General features: G+C 45.4%; 1 protein-coding gene and 1 pseudogene across 4 annotated transcripts in view; one reads left to right on the top strand and one right to left on the bottom strand.

The window, feature by feature from the left end:
- Positions 1–1383: 1383 nt before the first annotated feature.
- Positions 1384–1950, bottom strand: LOC309971802 (small ubiquitin-related modifier 2-like; annotated as a pseudogene). The gene is made up of 2 exons: positions 1899–1950; positions 1384–1741 (listed from the first exon to the last, which is right to left on the bottom strand). The product of its transcript is annotated as a small ubiquitin-related modifier 2-like (transcript).
- A 9256-nt stretch (positions 1951–11206) lies between these two features.
- Positions 11207–20769, top strand: part of STOX1 (storkhead box 1) — a gene marked incomplete at both ends in the record, with an annotated part of 49879 nt that continues 40316 nt past the window's right edge. For all 3 annotated transcript variants that reach the window (XM_082855119.1, XM_082855121.1, XM_082855120.1), the window contains one exon: positions 11207–11516. In XM_082855119.1, coding sequence (XP_082711245.1) covers positions 11207–11516 — 310 coding nt within the window. The remainder of the gene's footprint in view (positions 11517–20769) is intronic.

The raw sequence follows: 20769 nt of genomic DNA, 5'->3' as shown, positions 1-20769 counted from the left end.
TCCTCACTCTCCCTCACTTTCACTCCTGGCTCAAACACTAACTAGCTATGGACCCAGGGCACTTTAACTTCTTTGGCCCTCAGTTTCTTCATGAAGTATGCTTGACAGAACAGATGAAACAAAGTTCCTTTTAGCCATAATATTAAATTTCCTGATTCCATTATAGGAGCAGAAGTCAACCCAAGCAATGTTATGTATGCGAAATGGAAATTAGTTTACTTAAAGGAAACAAATCTTAATATCCTCAGTGTGAATCTTTGTCCTACTGTGAGGAACAATGTCACAACTCTGATAGCGAGATCAAAATTTGTAGCCTCATAGATGTTTCACTTTGTTATAAAGCAGAAACTAACGCACCACTGTAAAGCAATTATACTCCAATAAAGATGTTAAAAAAAAATTGTAGCCTCCTAACTCCATTCAGAGGCTCATTCATACCACTTCTTTCTATTTCTCCAGTGCTATTCTTCTTTCCTGTTGTTTTTTTGGTTTGTTTTTGTTTTTGGTGAGTGAAGAAAACACAGTGCCAGAGATTATTGGAAAACATTTTTGTCCTTCAAAGATGTTATTTTAAAATGTTAATGTTTTTGTGTCTTATTGGCAAGTATATTTTACAAGCACTCTGCTACCTAGGTGTACCTTATTGTTCGAGGTGATGACTGAGAGTTAGTAATCATTTTTACTGAAGAGCAGAAAAGAAAATCACCAAACAACTTATTCAAATCATTGATATATATATATTTAAAAGTGAAGGTATTTTAAGAGCATATTTATTTCTTCATAGATCACGTTTCATGTAACCCTTCACTTTTCCTTTTGTTCTTTATATCAGATATCCTTATATCAGATATCCAGTCAATGTTCGCATTTCTCATAAATTGTTTTTTTTTCATTTTTAACAAGAAGTTTATTTAAACAACAAGGTGCTTGACTTGAAAGGAAAACTAAGATTCATTTCTTTTAGAGTAATTTATCCCTACTGAAAGACGGATTGCCCTACATGTAACAGCTACGTACAAAGAAGTTATAAAATTGTCCTTTGTTTTACAATGATAAATGAAAAACATTAAAATTCCCCAATCGAACAAGGTATGCAAGAATTTTTATGTTGTTCTTTTTTTGTTAAACAGTGAGAGCAAAATAACTTACCGGAATATAAAGATAAGAGCTGATGAGGATGCCACTAATGGAGAAGAGGGGGTATTTTCACAGAAAATCTCCATTTGATGTCGATCAAAACATACCATTGGCCATTTAGTTAAACAAAAAAAAATGCAGTATGCTTGTGCACATACACCAGTTACTTTATGTACAATAAAGGAATGGGGAACGGGAATACGAGAGAATAGAGAAACTATACTGTAGTAGTCAGGGTGTGGTGGAACCAAATTGCGGTTTTCTAATTGAAAATGTCTTCTTGGTCTGGAGGAGCAGAATTCTGGAGTAAACTAGCAGGTTTCCTTTTTAGTAGACACCCCCTGTCTGCCGCTGGAACACGTCAATTGTATCTTCATCCGCCATTTCCAACTGTGCAGGTGTGTCTGTTTCATTGATTGGCTGCCCGTCAAATCGGAATCTGATCTGCCTCATTGACAAACCCTGTCGTTCACAATAGGCTTTCTTAGTTTACTAAGTGGTGTATGCCTCTTAATCTTAAACTGCACCACAGAACCGTCCTGCCCCGCCACCTTCAAATTAATATGATCGTTGCTGTCAGTCTTGACTCCTCCCTTGGGCTTTCCTCGGCCATAGCGAGCGCCGCAGTCCCCTCAGCTGCCGCTTCACAGCAGAGGAACGAGATCCGCACCGAAGGAGCACGCAAGCACCACCCGGAGCAGCAGAAGAGGGAGGCGGCAGCGGTGGAGAAGGCGGAGGGTGCCTCTCCTACGTTGTTTTACGTTCCGTTTGTTCAAAGCGTTCAGTGACCCAAAGAAGGCCCACACTTTGCATTGCGTCGGTTGGCATGTTTCTTAGTCTCTCTTAAGTTATATTCTCTCCTCCCCCGCTTTGTTTTTCCTGTCATGAAGGCTCTGAGGGTTTGAAAAACATTAGATTGTAAACTACTTGAAATAATGGAAATGTATCCTTTATCCTTGTATCTTCCTCTTTATTACCCAGGGCAACCCCTGGAATTCAGCAGGCTTGGTATTTGTTCTTGTACTATAGGTACTTCTACAAAGCCTCATGTTTTATTCAGATCCTCTGTAGGATGTCGAGGGAACTGCATCTATTTAGGCCTAAACCAGGGTTGGTTGGTACCGACTTGAACATCTAGTCCTCCTGTCCCACACTTTTGTTCTTTATCATCTTATTCAGGGAACCACGTCCTTGCTTTTTTTTTTTGAATTGTGTTGCATTCTTTTTCTTTTAATTAATTAATTTATTTATTTATTTTTGGCTGTGTTGGGTCTTCGTTTCTGTTCAAGGGCTTTCTCTAGTTGGGGCAAGCGGGGGCCACTCTTCATCGCAGTGCGCGGACCTCTCACTATCGCGGCCTCTCTTGTTGCGGAGCACAGGCTCCAGACACACAGGCTCAGTAGTTGTGGCTCACAGGCCTAGTTGCTCCGCGGCCCGTGGGATCTTCCCAGACCAGGGCTCGAACCCGTGTCCCCTGCATTGGCAGGCAGACTCTCAACCACTGTGCCACCAGGGAAGCCCCCCATGTCCTTGCTTTTGAGCAGCACTGTGGTGGCATTCTAGAGGACACATAGATGAATAAAAGGTAATCCTGGATCCCTGCCTTTGAGAAGCTTAAACAACTGGTAACAAGTAGACTGTCAGAAGGGGGAAAGCAACACTTTGTTTCACAATCCATGATGATTTCAGTGTGTGAAGGAGATGCCTTAGTATCTTTTTCCCCCTCCCCCCATAATAAAGCAGAGAAGAGAGACTTGTACCTAGAAGGCACGGGCCTCCCTGGAAACAGAGTTCCTTCGAGATCTGGGTACCTGGAGTAGGGCCAACTCATTTTTGATCAGATTTGCATGTAAATAGTGAGATATGGGGCCCAGCTTTATACCCTCTGCTGTAACAAAACCGGGTAAACCCTGAAACTGGATTTGGCATCTTGTCTCAGGCCCCCATACTTTATTTGTTGGTGTCAGGGAAAGACTTAATCTCACTTTCCATGTTTCAAATAATAGGAATTTTGCTGACTTGCTCTGGCTTCAGGGCGCTTAGTTGCACGCCTTCTTGACAGGCTGCTGCTCCAGCTTTCTCTCCAGAAGTAGTATTTTCCAGCTCTGAGACCTGCCCTCTGACCCTGAGTTTAATGGGGAGGTGGAGTGATGGAGTCTGCTCATTCTGGTTAGAAAACTTACTGGCTTTGATGGCCCCAGTGCAGAAGAGCCAGCTGCCTTTACCTCCTTTAACTCAAAAATTATTGGGGCCACTTTGTAGAATATTTGGAAAGTATAGAAAAGCTCAAAGAAAGAAATAAAAATTGCTTGTAATCTAGAAATAACTTTTGTTAACATAATCATAATTATTCCAGTTTTCTTCTCCCCAAACAAAAATGGGATTATGGGGTATTTTATTTTATATTATTTATTTATTTTAAAATTTTATATTTGGCCTCATTGGGTCTTCGTTGCTGTGCAAGGGCTTTCTCTAGTTGCGTTGAGCGGGGGCTACTCTTTGTTGCGGTGCACGGGCTTCTCATTGCGGTGGCTTCTCTTGTTGTGGAGCACGGGCTCTAGGCGCACGGTCTTCAGTAGTTGTGGCACACAGGCTCAGTAGTTGTGGCTCATGGGCTCAGTAGTTGTGGCGCACGGGCTTAGTTGTTCCACGACATGTGGGATCTTCCCGGACCAGGGCTCAAACCCGTGTCCCCGACACCGGCAGGTGGATACTTAACCACTGCACCACCAGGGAAGCCCTAAGGGGTGTTTTAAATGCTTTATGGATATTAATTCCTTTAACGACGTAGGGAGGGGCACAGTGATGGGAAGTTTGTACTGGCTCCTTGACCAAACTATATAGTCAGCTTCCTCCGAGACCTCTTTTTAAAATTTTATTTATTTGTATTATTTTTATTTATTTATTTATTTTTATTGAGGTATAGTTGATTGACGATATTGTGTTAGTTTCAGGTGTACAGCATAGTGGTTCAGTTATATATATATATATTCTTTTCCATTATATGTTATTACAAGACATTGAATAAGTTCCCTGTCCTATACAGTAGGTTTTTGTTGTTTATTTTCTGAACCCTCTTTTTGACTAGGCCTCCACATTGGGCCTCATACTATCTTCTGCCTGCCCTGCCCAAGAATATTGCTAAATCAGTTTAGTGCATATCCTTAACCCTTGATAACTGATCAACTTCTGTATCCCCCCACCCTTGATGTATAAATCCTTGAGGTGACTTTAGCAAGGACCCCCTTCGGTCAATTTAGCAGGAATCCCCCTATCCTTCATGTCTCCTATCAGTAATTTTCTATCCACTGACTTCCTCACTCTGTTCCTTGGCAAAAATGCCCGGCTTCTTTGCTGTCTTTGCTTTACAGCTATCTTTGCTGTCTAGACTTTGCAATAGTCTTGAACAAAATCATCCTTACCATTTTAACAAGTGTCAGAATTATTTTTAAAAAATTTTTATTGGAGTACAGCTGGTTTGCAATGTTGTGTTTCTGCTGTACAGAATAATTTTTTTTATCACTTCTCACATCAGAATCATGGGGTTTCTTTTTTTTTTTACATCTTTATTGGAGTATAATTGCTTTAAAATGTTGTGCTAGTTTCTGCTGTATAAGAAAGTGAATCAGCTACACATATACATATATCCCCATATCTCCTTCCACTTGCGTCTCCTTCCCACCCTCCCTATCCCACCCCTCTAGGTGGTCACAAAGCACCGAGCTGATCTCCCTGTGCTATACAGCTGCTTCCCACTAGCTATCTATTTTATATCTGGTAGTGTACATATGTCCATGCCACTCTCTCACTTTGTCCCAGCTTACCCTTCCCCCTCCTCGTGTCCTCAAGTCCATTCTCTACATCTGCGTATTTATTCCTGTCCTGCCCCTAGGTTCATCAGAACCATTTCTGGTATTCTTAACCTCTTAGTGTTCCAAGCTAAGGACTTTTTTTCTTCAATGTTTATTTTCTTTTTTGGCCCCTTACCATTGAGAAGATAAAGAAGTGAAATGTTTAAAAGGCAAATCAGAATTAGCTTTGGGGATATCTGGCTCTCAGCCTCTGATTTTGCATCTCTTAGGACCTCACTGGGCTCAATGATTACTGAAACTGCATTAGGGTTCCTACTGTTGGGAGTGAAGGTGGAGCTGTAGAATCATGAAGCTGGAAGGGACCCTAAGAAATCCTTCAGGTCAGCCAAGTATTTTTACTCCCATTTTACAGATTAAGCTACTGTGGTCCAGAGTCTCGTCTAAGTTAAGCAGCTAGAATAAAGAAGGTAATGTTTTTTCTTTAAAAAGAAATGGCATTGTGACTTCCTTGGTGGTCCAGTGGTTAAGATTCCGTGCTCCCATTGCAGGTGGCACGGGTTTGATCCCTGGTCAGGGAACTAAGATCCCGCATGTCATGTGGCACGGCCAAAAGAAAAATAAAAATAAAGTATGCTGCTGTTGATTTGAAAGAAAAAAAGAAAGAAAGAAAAAAGAAGTGGCATTAAATGTCATTCACGTTTAAGAAGTGGCATTAAATGCTCCCACCTCCTTTTCTCTGTCCTTTGAGTCAACACAGTTGCTTAGCAAAGCCTCACATTTCTCTTTGATAAATAGAAACAAAAGTCTCTACAGCTTTTTTTTTCCCCCCCGATAAAGGGAAGAAATGTGCTGTAGAAGCAGAAATGGTCATAATAAAGAGAACCCAGATATAAAACGCTTTCTAAATCAGCCTTAAGTGTCAAGGCTTGATTTTCTGAGTTAAGGGGAAAGAACTTCAACCTGATGAATTCTGGTGTGGAAAAAATTTGGAGGTGGTTAATTCTGAGTACAACATGAGTCTGTAAACAGACTCCAGAGAAACCACTGAACTTCAGATACCTGGGTGGCTGAGGCCTGGGTGTGCCTGTTCCTTGAGGCTTTGCCCTGGGCATTGACTGTTGCACACCAGGGTCTTCCTGTGATTCACCCTCAAACCAAAACTGCTTTTGTGAATGGTGACACCAGGCTAGCAAGAAAGTAAGAAAAACAAGGTTATCGTGGATCAAGCACTAGTTAAATTAGATTTGATTCAGGTGGAACAAATCTATGGCCCAGGTACTGGGCTACATGCTGGGCCGCAGAGATGAATCAGACAGAAGCCTGGCCCTTAAGGAATCTCAGGTTGCCTGATGAGACAGGTAACTAAATATTACAGCCTTTAACACACATGTGTTATAAGAGGGTTAATGAGGTGCTCCAAGAACAGATTTAATCTTCCTGGATGTGTCACAGGTTTTATAAGCTGGCCTTTGTAGTATACCACCTGATGGAAAGGAGAAAGGCCTTCCAGGCAGAGGGAATAGTGTAAGCAAAGAGGTGGGAGCATGTTTGGGAAGGTGTGTAATTTTGAGTAGATGGAGCATAAGATCCTTGGTGTGGATTGGAGGAGGAGGGAAAGCATGGAAATGGAGATGAGGCTGGAAAGACAGGCTGGAGTAAGTGTGTGAAGAGCATTGAATGCTCGCTCTCCTTAGGACAGACACCAGGCAGGTGTGAGCATCAAATGATCCAGTTCATCTTCTCTAACAATTATAGTGTAGCCAGAGTGAATTTGTTCCCCTTCAGGTCCAGTTTTCTAAACCAAATAAAATCAAACTCCAAGTTCCATTTGCCAGAGTTGGCCATGTCTTGGCATGTTTTGGGAAGTCCACTCCTTGGAATTGTCAAAAAAAACTTGGGGGTTTACATGATACCCAGAAAATGGGGAAAATGGGGGCCTGATCTTTTTCCTGGGGTGCTCATTATAGTTACCTTGGTACCTGCCGCCACACGGTACTGATGTCAAGGGCTGCTCTCCCACTTCCACTGACCACCGAGTTCCAAAGCTGTGTTGGCTCCGAGAGGCTCCTGCAATGGTCCTCACTGCCTTGCCTCAGACACCCTTTCACTGTGGTTCTCAAGGCTGATGCCTTGGAGTTTACTCTCCACAAGTATCAAGTGTCCCTCCATTCGGGGTGCTCTTGGGAAAGGCATCTCCCAGTAGTGTCACTCTCTCAATTCAGTCAAAGGCAGTAGCTTCCCTTTCCCTTCTCTCTAGGACAAGCCATCTTAATCTTCCTCAGTGGTCTTGAAGCCCAAAGCTCTTTACCAATCCTGTGTCCTTTCCCATGAAAGGCCACTGTATTTTTGAAGTCAACAGCAAATTGGATGAGCTAAATAAATCTTCACAAAAAGTGATAATGGGAGAAGCAATGCATGTGCCCTTAATGGTGACTTTGGAGACATAGTCTTCTCTAAGGTGGGATTGTCTGAGCAGGAATTTCATGTCTGATAAGGTGGCCAAGAGAGACATCATCTGGAAATAGGAGAGGGGAAAAGTGAAGTCAATTGTTGGCAGTTATTTACTGTGGAAGGAATAAATTGGACAGTTGTTATCGTATTTCTCAAAATGACCAGAGCTAATCTCTTAATGTTCTGATATACGTTTTTGAGAACATTTTTTGAACACGTATTTGCACATGGTAAACATAGTGGAAGATAAGCCTCCCTTTTACCCTGTCCCCTGTTTCTTTCTCTGGAGGTAACCACTGTTATCACCAGCTTCTTATGTACGCTTCCAGAGATCTTCCAGCCACACATGAATATATGTGCCCTTTTTCCTCTTTCTTTCTTCTCTTTCTTTTTCTTTCTTTCTTTCCTTCTTTCTTTCTTTCTCTTTCTTTCTTTCCTTCTTTCTTTCCTCCTTTCTTTCATTTTTTTTCTTTCTTTCTTTCTTAGTTTCTTAATTTCTTTCTTTTCTTTTTTTAAAAATCATACTAGACCTATTTAGTTTTCTTTTTTACTTAAAATATATATATGGGATATTGTCTTGTATCAGCATGTTAAGTTTTGTCTTATCCTTAATTACTGCATAGAATGCCATTTGGATTTGTATATAATGTTAGAATTACTTTGTCCTTTCTCAGGCATAGAGTCCACTGGGGGGCAAAAATCCTTCCATCTTGAGACTTTCTAGTTTTTAGTTTGACTATTCTGTGCCTCTTTAAGTGGAGAATGATAACACATCCATCTTCTAAAATGTTTGTGTCTGGTCTGCAGAGACTCCAAAGATGGAAGGCCCTTGAGAAGTTCCAGTTTCTCTAGTTTTGCCATGTAATACAGGCCATTCAGGTTGGAGGCCTACAGTTTTCCTCTTAACTTTTAAAGACATGTTCCATTTTGTAGGAGTTTGGAAATATTTGGATGGTAGCTGATCCTTTGGGAAAACAAGTGACTATGTAGTTGACTGTAGTTTAAAAGTTTCCCCCTCACATTCTTTCTCCCTTCTTTTGTTAATTGGACTAGCTTAAATAAAATGATAGGACAAATTTCACACATCTGAACAAAAGTTTCCACAGTTTAAGGCAGCTCTACCTCATAATTTCAGGCCATGAAACCTCATAGCTGGGTCTACCTGCCAGTAGCCTTGCAGCTACAGGCCTTGCTAGTAAGGGCCTGATTGTCTCTGTTTATTTCCAGTTCAAATTCTTGGGACAGAGACTCAAGCTCAGGACAACTTTTCACAGCAGACCACAGGTCCAATGAGTCAGGGCGATGGTCTCCTGCTTCCCCCTCTAGCCAGCTGTGTGGGGAAGGAGACACTGGGATCTCTGCTTCACCACCAGCAGCTTTGTCCTCATGGGCAAGCTGCCTAAACTGTCTGTTTTTTTTGTGGAAGATGGGCCTCAATATTGCCCCTTTCAGAGGGTTAATTTTGAGGATAAAATTAGATCACACATGTAAAACTTAGTACAGTTCTAGGCACAGAGCAAGCTGAGAGTAAATGGGAATTTATCACTATCATTATTATGGAAAAGACACTGTCGTAGATGCTAGAGATACAGAGGTAAAAGTCATAATTCCCCAGGCTGGGGAACACAGGAAAGTCATCTTTATCATGACGGAGAGGGGAAGCTTGGCCCTCCCTGTAGGCTATACAGACATAGACATTTAGTTCATTTGGGCTCTCTGCTGTATTCACCCACCCATCCATCCATCCACCCACCCATCCATCCATCCACCCATCCATCCATCCACCCATCCATCCATCCACCCATCCATCCATCCACCCACCCACCCATCCACCCACCCACCCATCCACCCACCCACCCATCCACCCACCCACCCATCCATCCACCCACCCACCCATCCATCCATCCACCCATCCACCCATCCACCCACCCACCCACCCATCCACCCACCCACCCATCCATCCACCCATCCACCCATCCATCCATCCACCCATCCACCCACCCACCCATCCACCCACCCACCCATCCATCCACCCATCCACCCATCCATCCATCCACCCATCCACCCATCCACCCATCCATCCATCCACCCATCCATCCATCCACCCATCCACCCATCCACCCATCCACCCATCCATCCATCCACCCATCCATCCATCCACCCATCCACCCATCCACCCATCCACCCATCCATCCATCCACCCATCCACCCACCCACCCATCCATCCATCCACCCACCCATCCATCCATCCACCCACCCATCCACCCACCCATCCATCCATCCACCCACCCATCCACCCACCCATCCATCCACCCATCCACCCATCCACCCATCCACCCACCCATCCAGAGTCAGGCTTCCGATGTGAGATGGTTGTCTCAGGTTCGCATGCTTATTTGAACTGAAAATTGTGTCAGACTTATTTGTCATAGGGAACCCTGACTTGGTGGTTGTCTGACTCCATTTCTTACTGTGTGACTGGGAAATACTTCTTAATCCAACCTATCTTCGGTTACCTCATCCGTTAAAAAAAGATAGAGATACTAATAGAAGCTAACACAGAGTTGGGAAATGAAGGCCCCCAGCATACAGTGTTCAATAAATGTTAGCAATGGTTATTAACATCACCTATCATTTACCGTGATAAGTGACTCACTAGAGGCAGAGAGCAGATTATCTCGAGTTATTGTGGTTATTATTGATGATTGATAAGCTGAGGGAGTGGGAATCTGGAACGACTCCCAAGTCTCATCAAGTCCCTCTACTCCCTCTTATAGTACTGATTGTACTAAGAATGTCCTTCCTCTTCTTTTCCAGAGAAGCCCTCACCCAGTGCAACAATAAGGGTTCCAGCCTTTCTGTCCCTCAGCTTCTGAATTGTACCTCATGCTCCGAGGTGGTCGCTAGAGTCTGCTGTGACAGATCACAAGTCCCTCTCCCTTCACTCCTCGGGATTCTTTTCGGAATCCCCATCCCAACCCAGGCCTGAATCCCAGGGATCTCACCCATGCGCCTCGCCAGCCATTGGGGCTGGCACCTCTGGATCACTTTCCGTCCCTTACACTTTAACTCTGTTGGATAACCCAGGAGCGAGACCAGATCCCAGAACCTCAGAAGGTCATGAAAAAGGTCCTTAGAATTGAGTCCCAACTCCTCATTTTACAAGACAGTAAACTGAGGCCAGAGAGGGAAAGAAACTTATGCAAACTGATTAGCAGACGGAGACTCAAATCTGGGTCTCCTGCTCCCGACCCGAGCGAGTCTGCCCCTCGTGGCCTCTGTCCCTGGGGGCGATCCCAAAGCCAGGGCGACGGCGGCCATCCTGGTCCTCCCGGCTCTGAGGAACCCTGGCCGTACCGTTCGCGCCGCAGTTGGAGGCGGCTCGGCTTCCCGGTGACTGCGGGGCTGCCCTAAGGCTTGGAAAAGCCCCAGTGAGCGCCCATCGCGGGAAGAGGAGCTCCGGACTGCCGGCGAGCAGAGAAGTGAAGGGAGTCGCCGGGGTGGGAGTTCGGGGACTGGGTGGGCGGAGACCTGGCTGGGGTGTGGAGAATGACCTGGGAACTTAGCGCCTGGAAACCACTATTGGACTCCTGCGGGGGGGGAGAGCGGTGGGCGTCCCAGCCTGCGAGCCCCGCCCCACCCCTGGCCTGGCGCGTACATCGGCCCCGCCCCCTGGAGTCCTGTTTTCCCGGCAGCCGGCGCTGAGCGCAGTAAGCTGAACCCTCCCGCCGGCCGCAGCCACCGGTGAGGCGCGGTTGCCGAGCCCGGCGATGCGTTAGGCTACGGGGCCTGGCCGCCGAGACAGCATGGCCCGGCCCGTGCAACTGGCGCCGGGCTCCTTGGCGCTCGTGCTCTGCAGGCTGGAGGCGCAGGAGGCGGCGGGGGGCGCGGAGGAGCCGGGCGGGCGTGCGGTGTTTCGCGCCTTCTGCCGCGCCAACACACGCTGCTTCTGGAACTCGCGGCTGGCGCGCGCCGCCTCGCGGCTGGCCTTCCAGGGCTGGTTGCGGCGCGGGGTGCTGCTGGTGCACGCGCCTCCGGCCAGCCTGCAGGTGCTGCGCGACGCCTGGTGCCGTCGGGCGCTGCGCCCTCCGCGCGGCTTCCGCATCCGGGCGGTGGGTGAGTGTGGGGCCCAGAGGGGAGGGCGCTCCGCGCTAGCTGCGGGACCGAGCCCCAGCCACCAGGTTGCGTGCGCCCGAGGCTCAACGCTGAGGAGCGGGAGGTGGCGGTGGGGGCCGAGGGGTTGGGAGGACAGACTGAGTGGCTGGAGGAGGGCCGTCCTCCTAAGACATTCCCTCTTGTGGCACACAGGAGCTTCGGCCTCTAAGATATGCCTGGGCGCTGCCCTGAGCCGACTCCAGTGTGACTCCATTCCTCAACTCTTTCAGCCAGTGGAGTGCACAGGGTCCTGGTCGAAGGAACTTTCTACTTGCAAAAGTGATGCTCTAGGTAGAGAGGTTTTGGGCCCGGGGAGCCAGAGTTGCGGTCAGGAGACAGGGGCCTCAGTCTCGGCTCCATGGGGGTGCTTAGGAAGGGTGCACCAGGGGCTGGCCAGATTTTACCGATTGTGAGCTGGCTTTTTAAAATAATTAATTAATTAATTTTTGACTGCGTTGGGTCTTCATTGCTGCGTGCAGGCTTTCTCTAGTTGTGGCGAGTGGTGGCTACGCTTCGTTGCGGTGCGCGGGCTTCTCGTTGCGGTGGCTTCTCTTGTTGCAGAGCACAGGCTCTAGGCTCGCGGGCTTCAGTAGTTATGGCTCACGGGCTTAGTTCCTCAGCAGCATGTGGGATCTTCCAGCCCGAACCCATGTCCCCGGCATTGGCAGGCAGATTCTCAACCACTGCACCACCAGGGAAGTCCATTTGTTTGTTTGTTTCAAATGACAGACTGGGAGCGGACTACAGGCTGTGGTTTTCATGCCCTGCTGTACTGGATGCTGCGGTGGTCTTGGATCAGGGCCTAGCGGAAGGTTTGGGGTTGTTAACTGCTAGGGAAAAAGAAATAACAAATGGCGCTGTGGACACATCCCATCCCATTACCTAAATAGAGAGAGTTCCTCTTTTCCAGTCTTTTCAGAGAGCCCGTTTGTTAGGAAACAGCAGCTCTTTGCTTGGATAAAATAGCTTCTCATTTGAGAACTTAAACCACTGCACCGCCGAGTGGTCTCTGTTACCTACGAAACTCAGGTGGGTGTCAGCTCCTTGTCACAGGCTGGTTCTGTCTGTATTTAGTGGGGTTGTGAGGACCATTTGATGGTGTGCTGTTGACAAGTCACCAGTTGTTCCAGCCCAAAATTTTGACTCCTACCAAGCAACCCCCCTCTCTCTCTCTCAGCCCATAAATCATCCTAGGAGAAGGGGGAGGAGAAGAAGCAGCAAGTAAAAAACATTTGTTTTAGTCCCCAGGTGTAAAGCAGCAGGGTATCACGAGGCACTTGATGTTGTGTATCATCTAGTCAGAGATGACGTCTCCACATCCCAGGCCAGTGAGGTTACACCTTGGCCTCTCCTCCATGCATCCAGTTCTGTGTGGTACCTCTACCCACGACCCCCACCTTTCTTCCCTTAAGTGCAAAAAAGAGCTCAGTTGCAAAGCCACATACACACATTTCACTTCCTTTTATTTGCAGGAGTGAGTGAAGAAAATAGGTTTCTGGCTGACAGCGGTGAGCCAAGTAGCCAAGCCAAAATTCTTAAAGGGGAAGGGGTCTTTCAGACAGACTGGATGAAAAACTCTTTTCACTTCTGTGTCCTCGGGTTTTTCTGGTTTGAATTAGTGGTTGCATTCTCTGGTTCCCCCACCCCCTTTCAAAGGGTGAGCATAGAGTACATTGCAGAGAGGGAGTGGATGGGGTTGGGGTCTGGACCTGAGGGTGAAATAGAGAGGGCCTGTGCTAAGCCAGAGGCAGCCGTGATGCCGCCACCTGGGGTCCAGCCAGCAGTGGTGAATGCTGGTTCCTGGGTTGGCCCTGTGTTCTGCCATCTGAAAGATGCAGTGGACAAAGTGAATGTATTATCAAGTACTCTGATTCTCCACCCACTAGGTAGTGCTGCCTACCTATTGCACAATTCAGGATGTGATGGACACTGTAGTCTGTGGAGTGTGCAATACGGTGGTCTTTACACTGGGTCATCTCCCCTGATGTGGGGCTCTTGGCAGGAATGATTTTGAGGTTTTTAACAGAGTCGTGATAAGAATTTGGACATTTAGCTGTAATTTGTACAAAACCAGCTCTTAGGACATTTTGAGGAGCAAAACGGGGAAAGATCTTATTTGATGCTAGTCGGTGGATGCACATGGGGAGGGAGGTTTGTTTTGAATAGAGTTGCTAATTACTACTCTCACTTGGGGGTCCTTGGGTCAGATCAAAGGAGAGGAGGCATCAGTGCAGCTCTTGGGCCATCTTAAGAGTCCCAGAAGTTGGCAGGAGGAGCTGACTTCTCCCAAAGAAACTGGAAGTTTCAGTCTGCTTGCTTTCCCAAATCTGGCATCATTGGCTTCCAGAGGCTAAAATGGGCTTCCAGGAAGGCAAGGAAGAGCAGCTGAGAACTATTGCAGGTTCTCATTCCACTCTTGCTGTTACTTTGTGGGAAAGAGCAAAATTCTAGAAAAAGACAAAAGAATCAATTTGGTCAGATCAGTTTGGTCTCTTTGCTATAGATTTTGTTGTTGTTTTGTTTAAGGCTCACATACTCCTACATAAGAGCATTTGGGCGTAGGGAGTGTTGCTTATCAGCTCAGAGAAAATGCAGGGAGGGGAGGTGGGGTGGTCATCAGCTTTATAAACCCACTGTGCTCCACGGGTCCTTTTCCTGGGCTTCTGCACCTGGGGCTCATGGAGGCCTCATAAGATATGAGGAAGGAGCGCTGTGGCCAAGCAGACAGGAGCATCCTGAGCCCCAGGGACAGACCTGAATTTAAGGTCTGCAGGACTTCATGTTTTCTCTATGTTTTGTGTCTCTTCTTTCCCTCTTCACTTTCTCTACCTCAGCTTTACTCTGATGAGAAAAATAGTTTCCAGGCTGACAGCATTTCCCTAAAAAGGGGACAAAGGATCTTTAGCAGGATAACCAGGAGCTAACTCTTCTTTTGTGCTCTAGTCCTCAGGTGTTTTCTGTTTCTTTTTTTTTTTAATTAGCAAATGACCTTAACAAATGAAAGGGTTGAGCTCTGGAAGCTGGAGGGAGTCCTCTGCTTCCCAGGCTGAGCCACTGCAGGTGGTACAGGTGGGGGACACCTGTGTTTGTTTGGGTGAATCAGTTCTTGCTAGAGGACCACACCCACTGGGGAGTTGAAAGGTTAATGATGGCCTCCTGGGGTAAGGGAGGGATGGCTACTTGGCCAAAGTAGTTTGTTCCTCGAAATTGATAGCTGAGGTATCCCCACTCTTTCAGATGAAAGGCTCAGTGTGGCCTTTCATCCTTTTTCATTGAAATAAGATAAAAATAAAAATACCTGTGGGGAGTTCCCTGGTGGCCTAGTGGTTAGGATTCTGGGCTTTCACTGCCGTGGCCTGGGTTCAGTCCCGGGTCGAGGAACGGAGATCCTGCAAGCCGTATAGCGGGGCCAAAAAAAAAAGGAAAAAGCTTGTGGCTTCTTCAAAATACTTGCTTCATTAATGTATTCGTATGCTAGGTACTGTTCTAGTTTTTTTTCTATGTTTTAATGTATCTTTCAATTAGAGTTGCACGTTCTCAGAGAAAACGGAGTCGGCCTGTTTATTTCATATTCAGTTCAAGAGGGGATAGTTGAGGGGCTTTCCTGGCCGTCCAGTGGTTAAGAGTCCGCGCTCTCACTGCATGGGGCACGGGTTTGATCCCTGGTCAGGGAACTAAGATCCCACATGCCACATGGTGCTGCAAAAAAAACCCCCAAAAAACAAGTGCCCAGGAAGAGTAGAGGCCAATCACTCTTTTATACTAGGTATAAATTTCAGAATCTATTTTGGGATCCTGTTTGGGAGAAGAACAGCTCAAGGGTACCTGGTGCCTGATGGTACAAGAGTTGGCCAAACGACTTATCCTTATCTGATTTGGGGAGTGTGCAAGGGGTGTGTGTAGAGATGCTGAGAAGAGGGAACGGTCCAATTCCTATTCTTGTTTCTGAAGTCCTATCATGAATTGGCAGTGGGCATTCTGTTGGATTTAGTAGCTAATGGAATTTTTAAAGTGAAATTTGCATTTAGTGAAATGCATAAATCATAAGTGTAGCATTTTATGCATTTTTCAAGTAATATACATGAGTGTAACCCAAGTTTCCAGCAGGATTTAGCACATTACCATTACCCTAGAAAGTTCCCTCTTGCCCCTTCCCAGTCAGCTCTTCCCCCACCCTCAGAAGTAACCACTATTCTGATTTTTTAAACCGTAAATGAATTTTGCTTGTTCAAGAGCTTCAAGTAAATGGAATCATATACTATGTACTCTTTTGTGTGAGGACTCTTTCACTCAGCGTCATGTTTCTGAGATTCATCTCTGTTGCATTACTAATTTGTTCCTTTTTATTGCTGAGTAGAATTCCATTTTATTAATATACCACCGTTTATTCATTTACCCCTAGATGAACTCCTGGGATGTTTCCAGTATGGCTGTTATGAAAAAGCTTTTATGAATATTTGTGTACACATTTTTTAAGCTTTTCTTTCTTTTGGGTCCTTACTTAGGAGAGGAATTGCTGACTCATTGAGTAGGTTATGTTTAGTTTTAGGACACCTTTTACCAAAGTGGTTGTACCATTTTACACTCCTACCCATGAAATGAGACATTTTGGTTGCTCCACATCTTTGTCAACACTTGATGTTGTCAGTCTTTCTAATTTTGGCTATTCCGGGGGTATATAGTGGTATCTTGTAGTTTTAATTTGCACGCCCCAAAGATTTTCTCCTGTGTTTTCTTCTAGGAGTTTTATAGTTTTATGGTTCTATATTTACGTCTATGATCCATCCGAGTTATTTGTGTGAATGGTATGAATTGTAGTTTGAAGTTATTGGGTTGTTTTTTTTTTTGTCATATGGGTGTCCAATTGTTCATGACAATTTGTTGAAAAGACTAGCCTTTCTCATTGAATTTCCTTTGTAATTTTGTTGAAAATCAGTTTACTATATATGTGAGGGTCTGTTTCCATTCATCTTGAGTCTATCCTTTCACCCAATACCGTACTTACTGTAGTTTTTAGTAAGACTTGAAATCAGATATTGTGAGTCCTCCAACTTTGTTCTTCCTCCAAATTGTTTTGGCTACTCTAGGTTCTTTGTTTTTCCACATAAATTTTGGAATCAGCTTGTCAATTTCTAAAAAAAAAAAACAGCTGAGATTTTAATTGGGATTGTATTGAAACAATAGATCAATTTGAAGTTAGATGAGAAATTCATCCTGGTTTTCCCCAAACTGCCCTGGTTTTAGAAATGATATTCTTGTATCTTGAGAACCCCCTCCAGGCAGACTGGGATGATTGGTCACCCTTATTTGGGGAGAATTGACATCTTAACAATTCATGAACATGGTATAACTCTGCTTGAGTGTTCTTAATTTCTCTTGGCAATGGTTTGTACTTCTAAGTGTACAGGTCTTGAATATATTTTTAAATTTATGTTCCTAAGAATGTTTTTGGATGCTATTATATATAGAATTACTTTAAAATAAACTTTTTATTTTGGAATTATTCTGTTCTATGCCACAAGGCATGTGAGATCTTAGTTTCCTGACCAGGGATCCAACCTGTGCCCCCTGCATTGGGAGCACAGAGTCTTAACCACTGGACTGCAAGGGAAGTCCCTGGAGTAATTTTATATTTACAGAAAAATTGCAAACATAGTACAGAGTTTTATATTCATCACCCAGTTTTCCCATAATGTTTTTTACCTTACCTTTTAATTCACATATAAAATTAACCATTTTAAGGTATACAATTCATTGGGTTTTGGTATATTCAGAATGTTGTGCAATCATCCCCATTATCTAATTCCAGAACGTTTTCATTACTCCCAAAAGAAACACTGTACCCACTAGCAATTTCTCCCCATTCTCCCGTCGCCTGAGCCCCTGCCAGCCACGAATCTACCTTCTGTCTTTTTTTTTTTTTTTTTTTTTGTGGTACGCGGGCCTCGCACCGCTGTGGCCTCCCCCGCTGCGGAGCACAGGCTCCGGACGCGCAGGCTCAGCGGCCATGGCTCACGGGCCCAGCCGCTCCGCGGCACGTGGGATCCTCCCGGACCAGGGCACGAACCCGTGTCCCCTGCATCGGCAGATGGACTCCCAACCACTGCGCCACCAGCGAAGCCCTACCTTCTGTCTTTATGAGTTTGCCTATTCTGGACAATTCATGTTAATGGAATCACACGTAAATGTGGTCTTTTGTATCTGGTATATTTCACTTAGCATAATGTTTTCAAGGTTCATTTGTGTTGTATCCTATGTACTTCATTCATTTTTATGGCTGAATAATATTAATTGTATGAATATAGCATGTTTTGCTTATCTGTTCATCAGTGGATGGTTATTTGGGTTGGTTTCACTTTTTGGCCACTATAAATAATGCTGCTATGAACATATGCTGCAAGTCTGTGTGTGGACATATATTTTTATTCTTGGGTAGATCCCATTTGGTTATTTTTTAATAATTTGTTTCTCTGATGAGATTTCCAATTTGTTCATTACAAGTATGTTTTCTTTTTAAAATCTTTCAGCATAGTTATACCAGCTTCTATAAAAATCCTTGTCATTCTAATATCTCAGTCATCTCAGGGTCAGTCTCATTGGTTGCCTTTTCTTTTGAATGGTTCGCATTTTCCTGTTTCTGTGTTGTTTAGTACTGTGGATTGTATCTCTGACATTATGAGTGACATGTTTTAGAGACTCTGGATTGTTATGTTCCTCTGTAGAGTTTGATTTTTCTGTTTATCAGGCACTTAATGTGGCTGGGCTCAAATCTCTGAACTCTGTTTCCCCTGTAGTAAATGGCAGCTAAAATCTCTTAAAGTAGGCTGGTTATGCCCTCTGCATGCATAGTTCATAGTTCAGCCATAGAGTCAGACTGAGTTTATACGCAGACTTTGCGGTTCCACCTCCTTGGCTCGGTCCTTTCCAGCATCACTTTCTTGCTGTTGTAGCTGCTCCAAAGTGGCCTTAGATTCTTAAGCCAGTAAGACTGGTTTTTGGGTTTCTACCAAAGTTTTAGCCTCCCGGCCTGGCTCCTAATGGAGCCTGCCTTTAGGTGAAGAGCTATAAAAAGAAATGGAAAACTTATCCATTGCCATTTCCTTCCAAGAGGACCACCCCTCCGGTTTATGCCTGATTTTGTTTGCTTTTCAGTACCTTCAGGGAAAAGCTTTTCTATTTTGTCCGAAGGTTATGGTTATTTTCAAGAGGGTTAGTCTAGTAGCATCTTGTCCACCGTTATTAGAAACAAAACCTCATTAATGAATGTTTTTAGGTCCTGTCTTTTCCTCTTTTAAAATGTCATGACCCTGGGACTTCCCTGGTGGTGCAGTGGTTAAGAATCTGCCAGCCAGTGTGGGGGACACGGTTTCAATCCCTGGTCCGGGAAGATCCCACATGCTGCGGAGCAACTAAGCCCATGCGCCACCACTACTGAGCCTGCGCTCTAGAGCCCGCGAGCCACAACTACTGAGCCCATGTGCCACAACTACTGAAGCCCGCACGCCTAGAGCCTGTGCTCCGCAACAAAAGAAGCCACCGCAGTGAGAAGCCTGTGCACCATAACGAAGAGTAGCCCCTGCTCGCCGCAACTAAAGAAAGCCTGTGCACAGCAGTGAAGACCCAATGCGGCCAAAAATAAATCATAAAAAGTTAAAAAAATAATGTCATGACCATAAAGAAACTAATGGTGATGACAAGATCGTTTAGCCAGTCACTAAAACAAATGCCTCTGTTCCAGCTCTTCCTTCTCCCAGAGAGACCTTGGTATTTTTCCAAGTCTTTTCTAGCTTGATTATCCCTTTTCTCCTGTTTGGTGGTAAGTGGAATAACTCTGCCCATTTTGCAGACAGGAAATGGGGTCAAAGCTGTGATGTGGGTGGTGTTGCTTGGGTTTCTTGTCTTCCTCTCTTTTCACCACCAGTTCTCCCAGGGTTCCTGTGGAAGCTCTGGTATTTTTCACCAGCCAGAGCCCCAGCACTCCCTCTCCCCCTGAGGCTATCAGATTCCCACCAGGCCTTTGGTCTACTCCAAGGTCTGGGAAATGGCAGAGCTCTGACCATGCCCCTGCTCTCACCTCCCTCCTTCCTACCCAGGATCTTTCCAGCCAGGTTTTTCTGGCTTTGTTCTGCCAGATGTTGCCTTTTACCTTATTCTGCACAGGGGCAGCTGAAGGATTCAGTCTAAAAGAGCCAAAGGGCTCACAACAGGGTGTCTTGTAGGCATATCCTTGTTATCAAGCTGGATGATCTGTATGTAGCATCTGGCTAGTTAGTGAGTGTCCTTGGCTTCATGTTTTGATTTGGCAGCTGGTGCACGAGAGACGGCACCTCTAGTTGCTGCCATGTACCGTTGAGGTCCAGCGGGATGAAAGGCGCCACCAACCTGAAAATCAGCTTGGAGTCCTCTTCCCTGTCCCTCATCCCCAGCCAGTAGGTCACCAAGTTCTACGAGGCTGAACTCCTCGGTTTCTCTCCAACCCACCCCTTTCTCTCCATTTCCACTGCTAGGCCTTTGTCCAACCAAGATCTCACCATTTCCTACCTGAATTATGGCTCCAGCTTCCTCCCTTTTTGTGGTGCCACCTCCTGTCTTGCCCTGTATGCTCCAGTTCATTCACCATCCTACAGGGAGACAGACTCACAGCATCTAAAATGCAGATCTGATCCTGCTCTTCATCTGCTGGAATCCCTTCTGCTTCTCCCCTTATCTTTTCAGTAAAAGTCCAGAGCCTTTAACAGGCACTGCAGGGCTCTCTAATCCAGGTCCAGCTTGAGCTTCCCCTTTATCCCCACCTTCTGAGACGTGCCTGTCTTCCTATATCAGTTAGGGATCAATCAGAGAAACAGATCCAGTGTGAGATATATATTGAGAGATTTATTACAAGGAATTGGCTTTGCATGATTGTGAGGTCTGGCAAGGCAAGTCCCAAATCTGTAGGTCTGGCCATCAGGAGGGGCAGGCTGGAACTCACAGGCTCAAGCCAAGGCCGCTGGGCATATGTGGAGTTTCTTCTTTCGGGGAACCTCAGTTCTGCTCTTAAGCCCTTTCAACTGATGGAAGCCTAGATTATGTAGAATAATCTCTCTTATTTAGGTTAATGGATTATAACCTTTAATCACATCTACAAAGTAGCTTCACAGCAAAGCCTGGGTTAGCATTTGATTGAATAACGGGAGCTGTAGCTTAGCCAGGCTGACATATAAGACTGACCATC

The sequence above is a fragment of the Leucopleurus acutus genome, assembly GCF_964270905.1.
Source record: "Leucopleurus acutus genome assembly, chromosome: 14".
Lineage (NCBI taxonomy): Eukaryota > Metazoa > Chordata > Mammalia > Artiodactyla > Delphinidae > Leucopleurus > Leucopleurus acutus.
The sequence above is the reverse complement of the archived record's forward strand: the minus strand, read 5'-3'. Positions and strand labels throughout refer to the sequence as shown.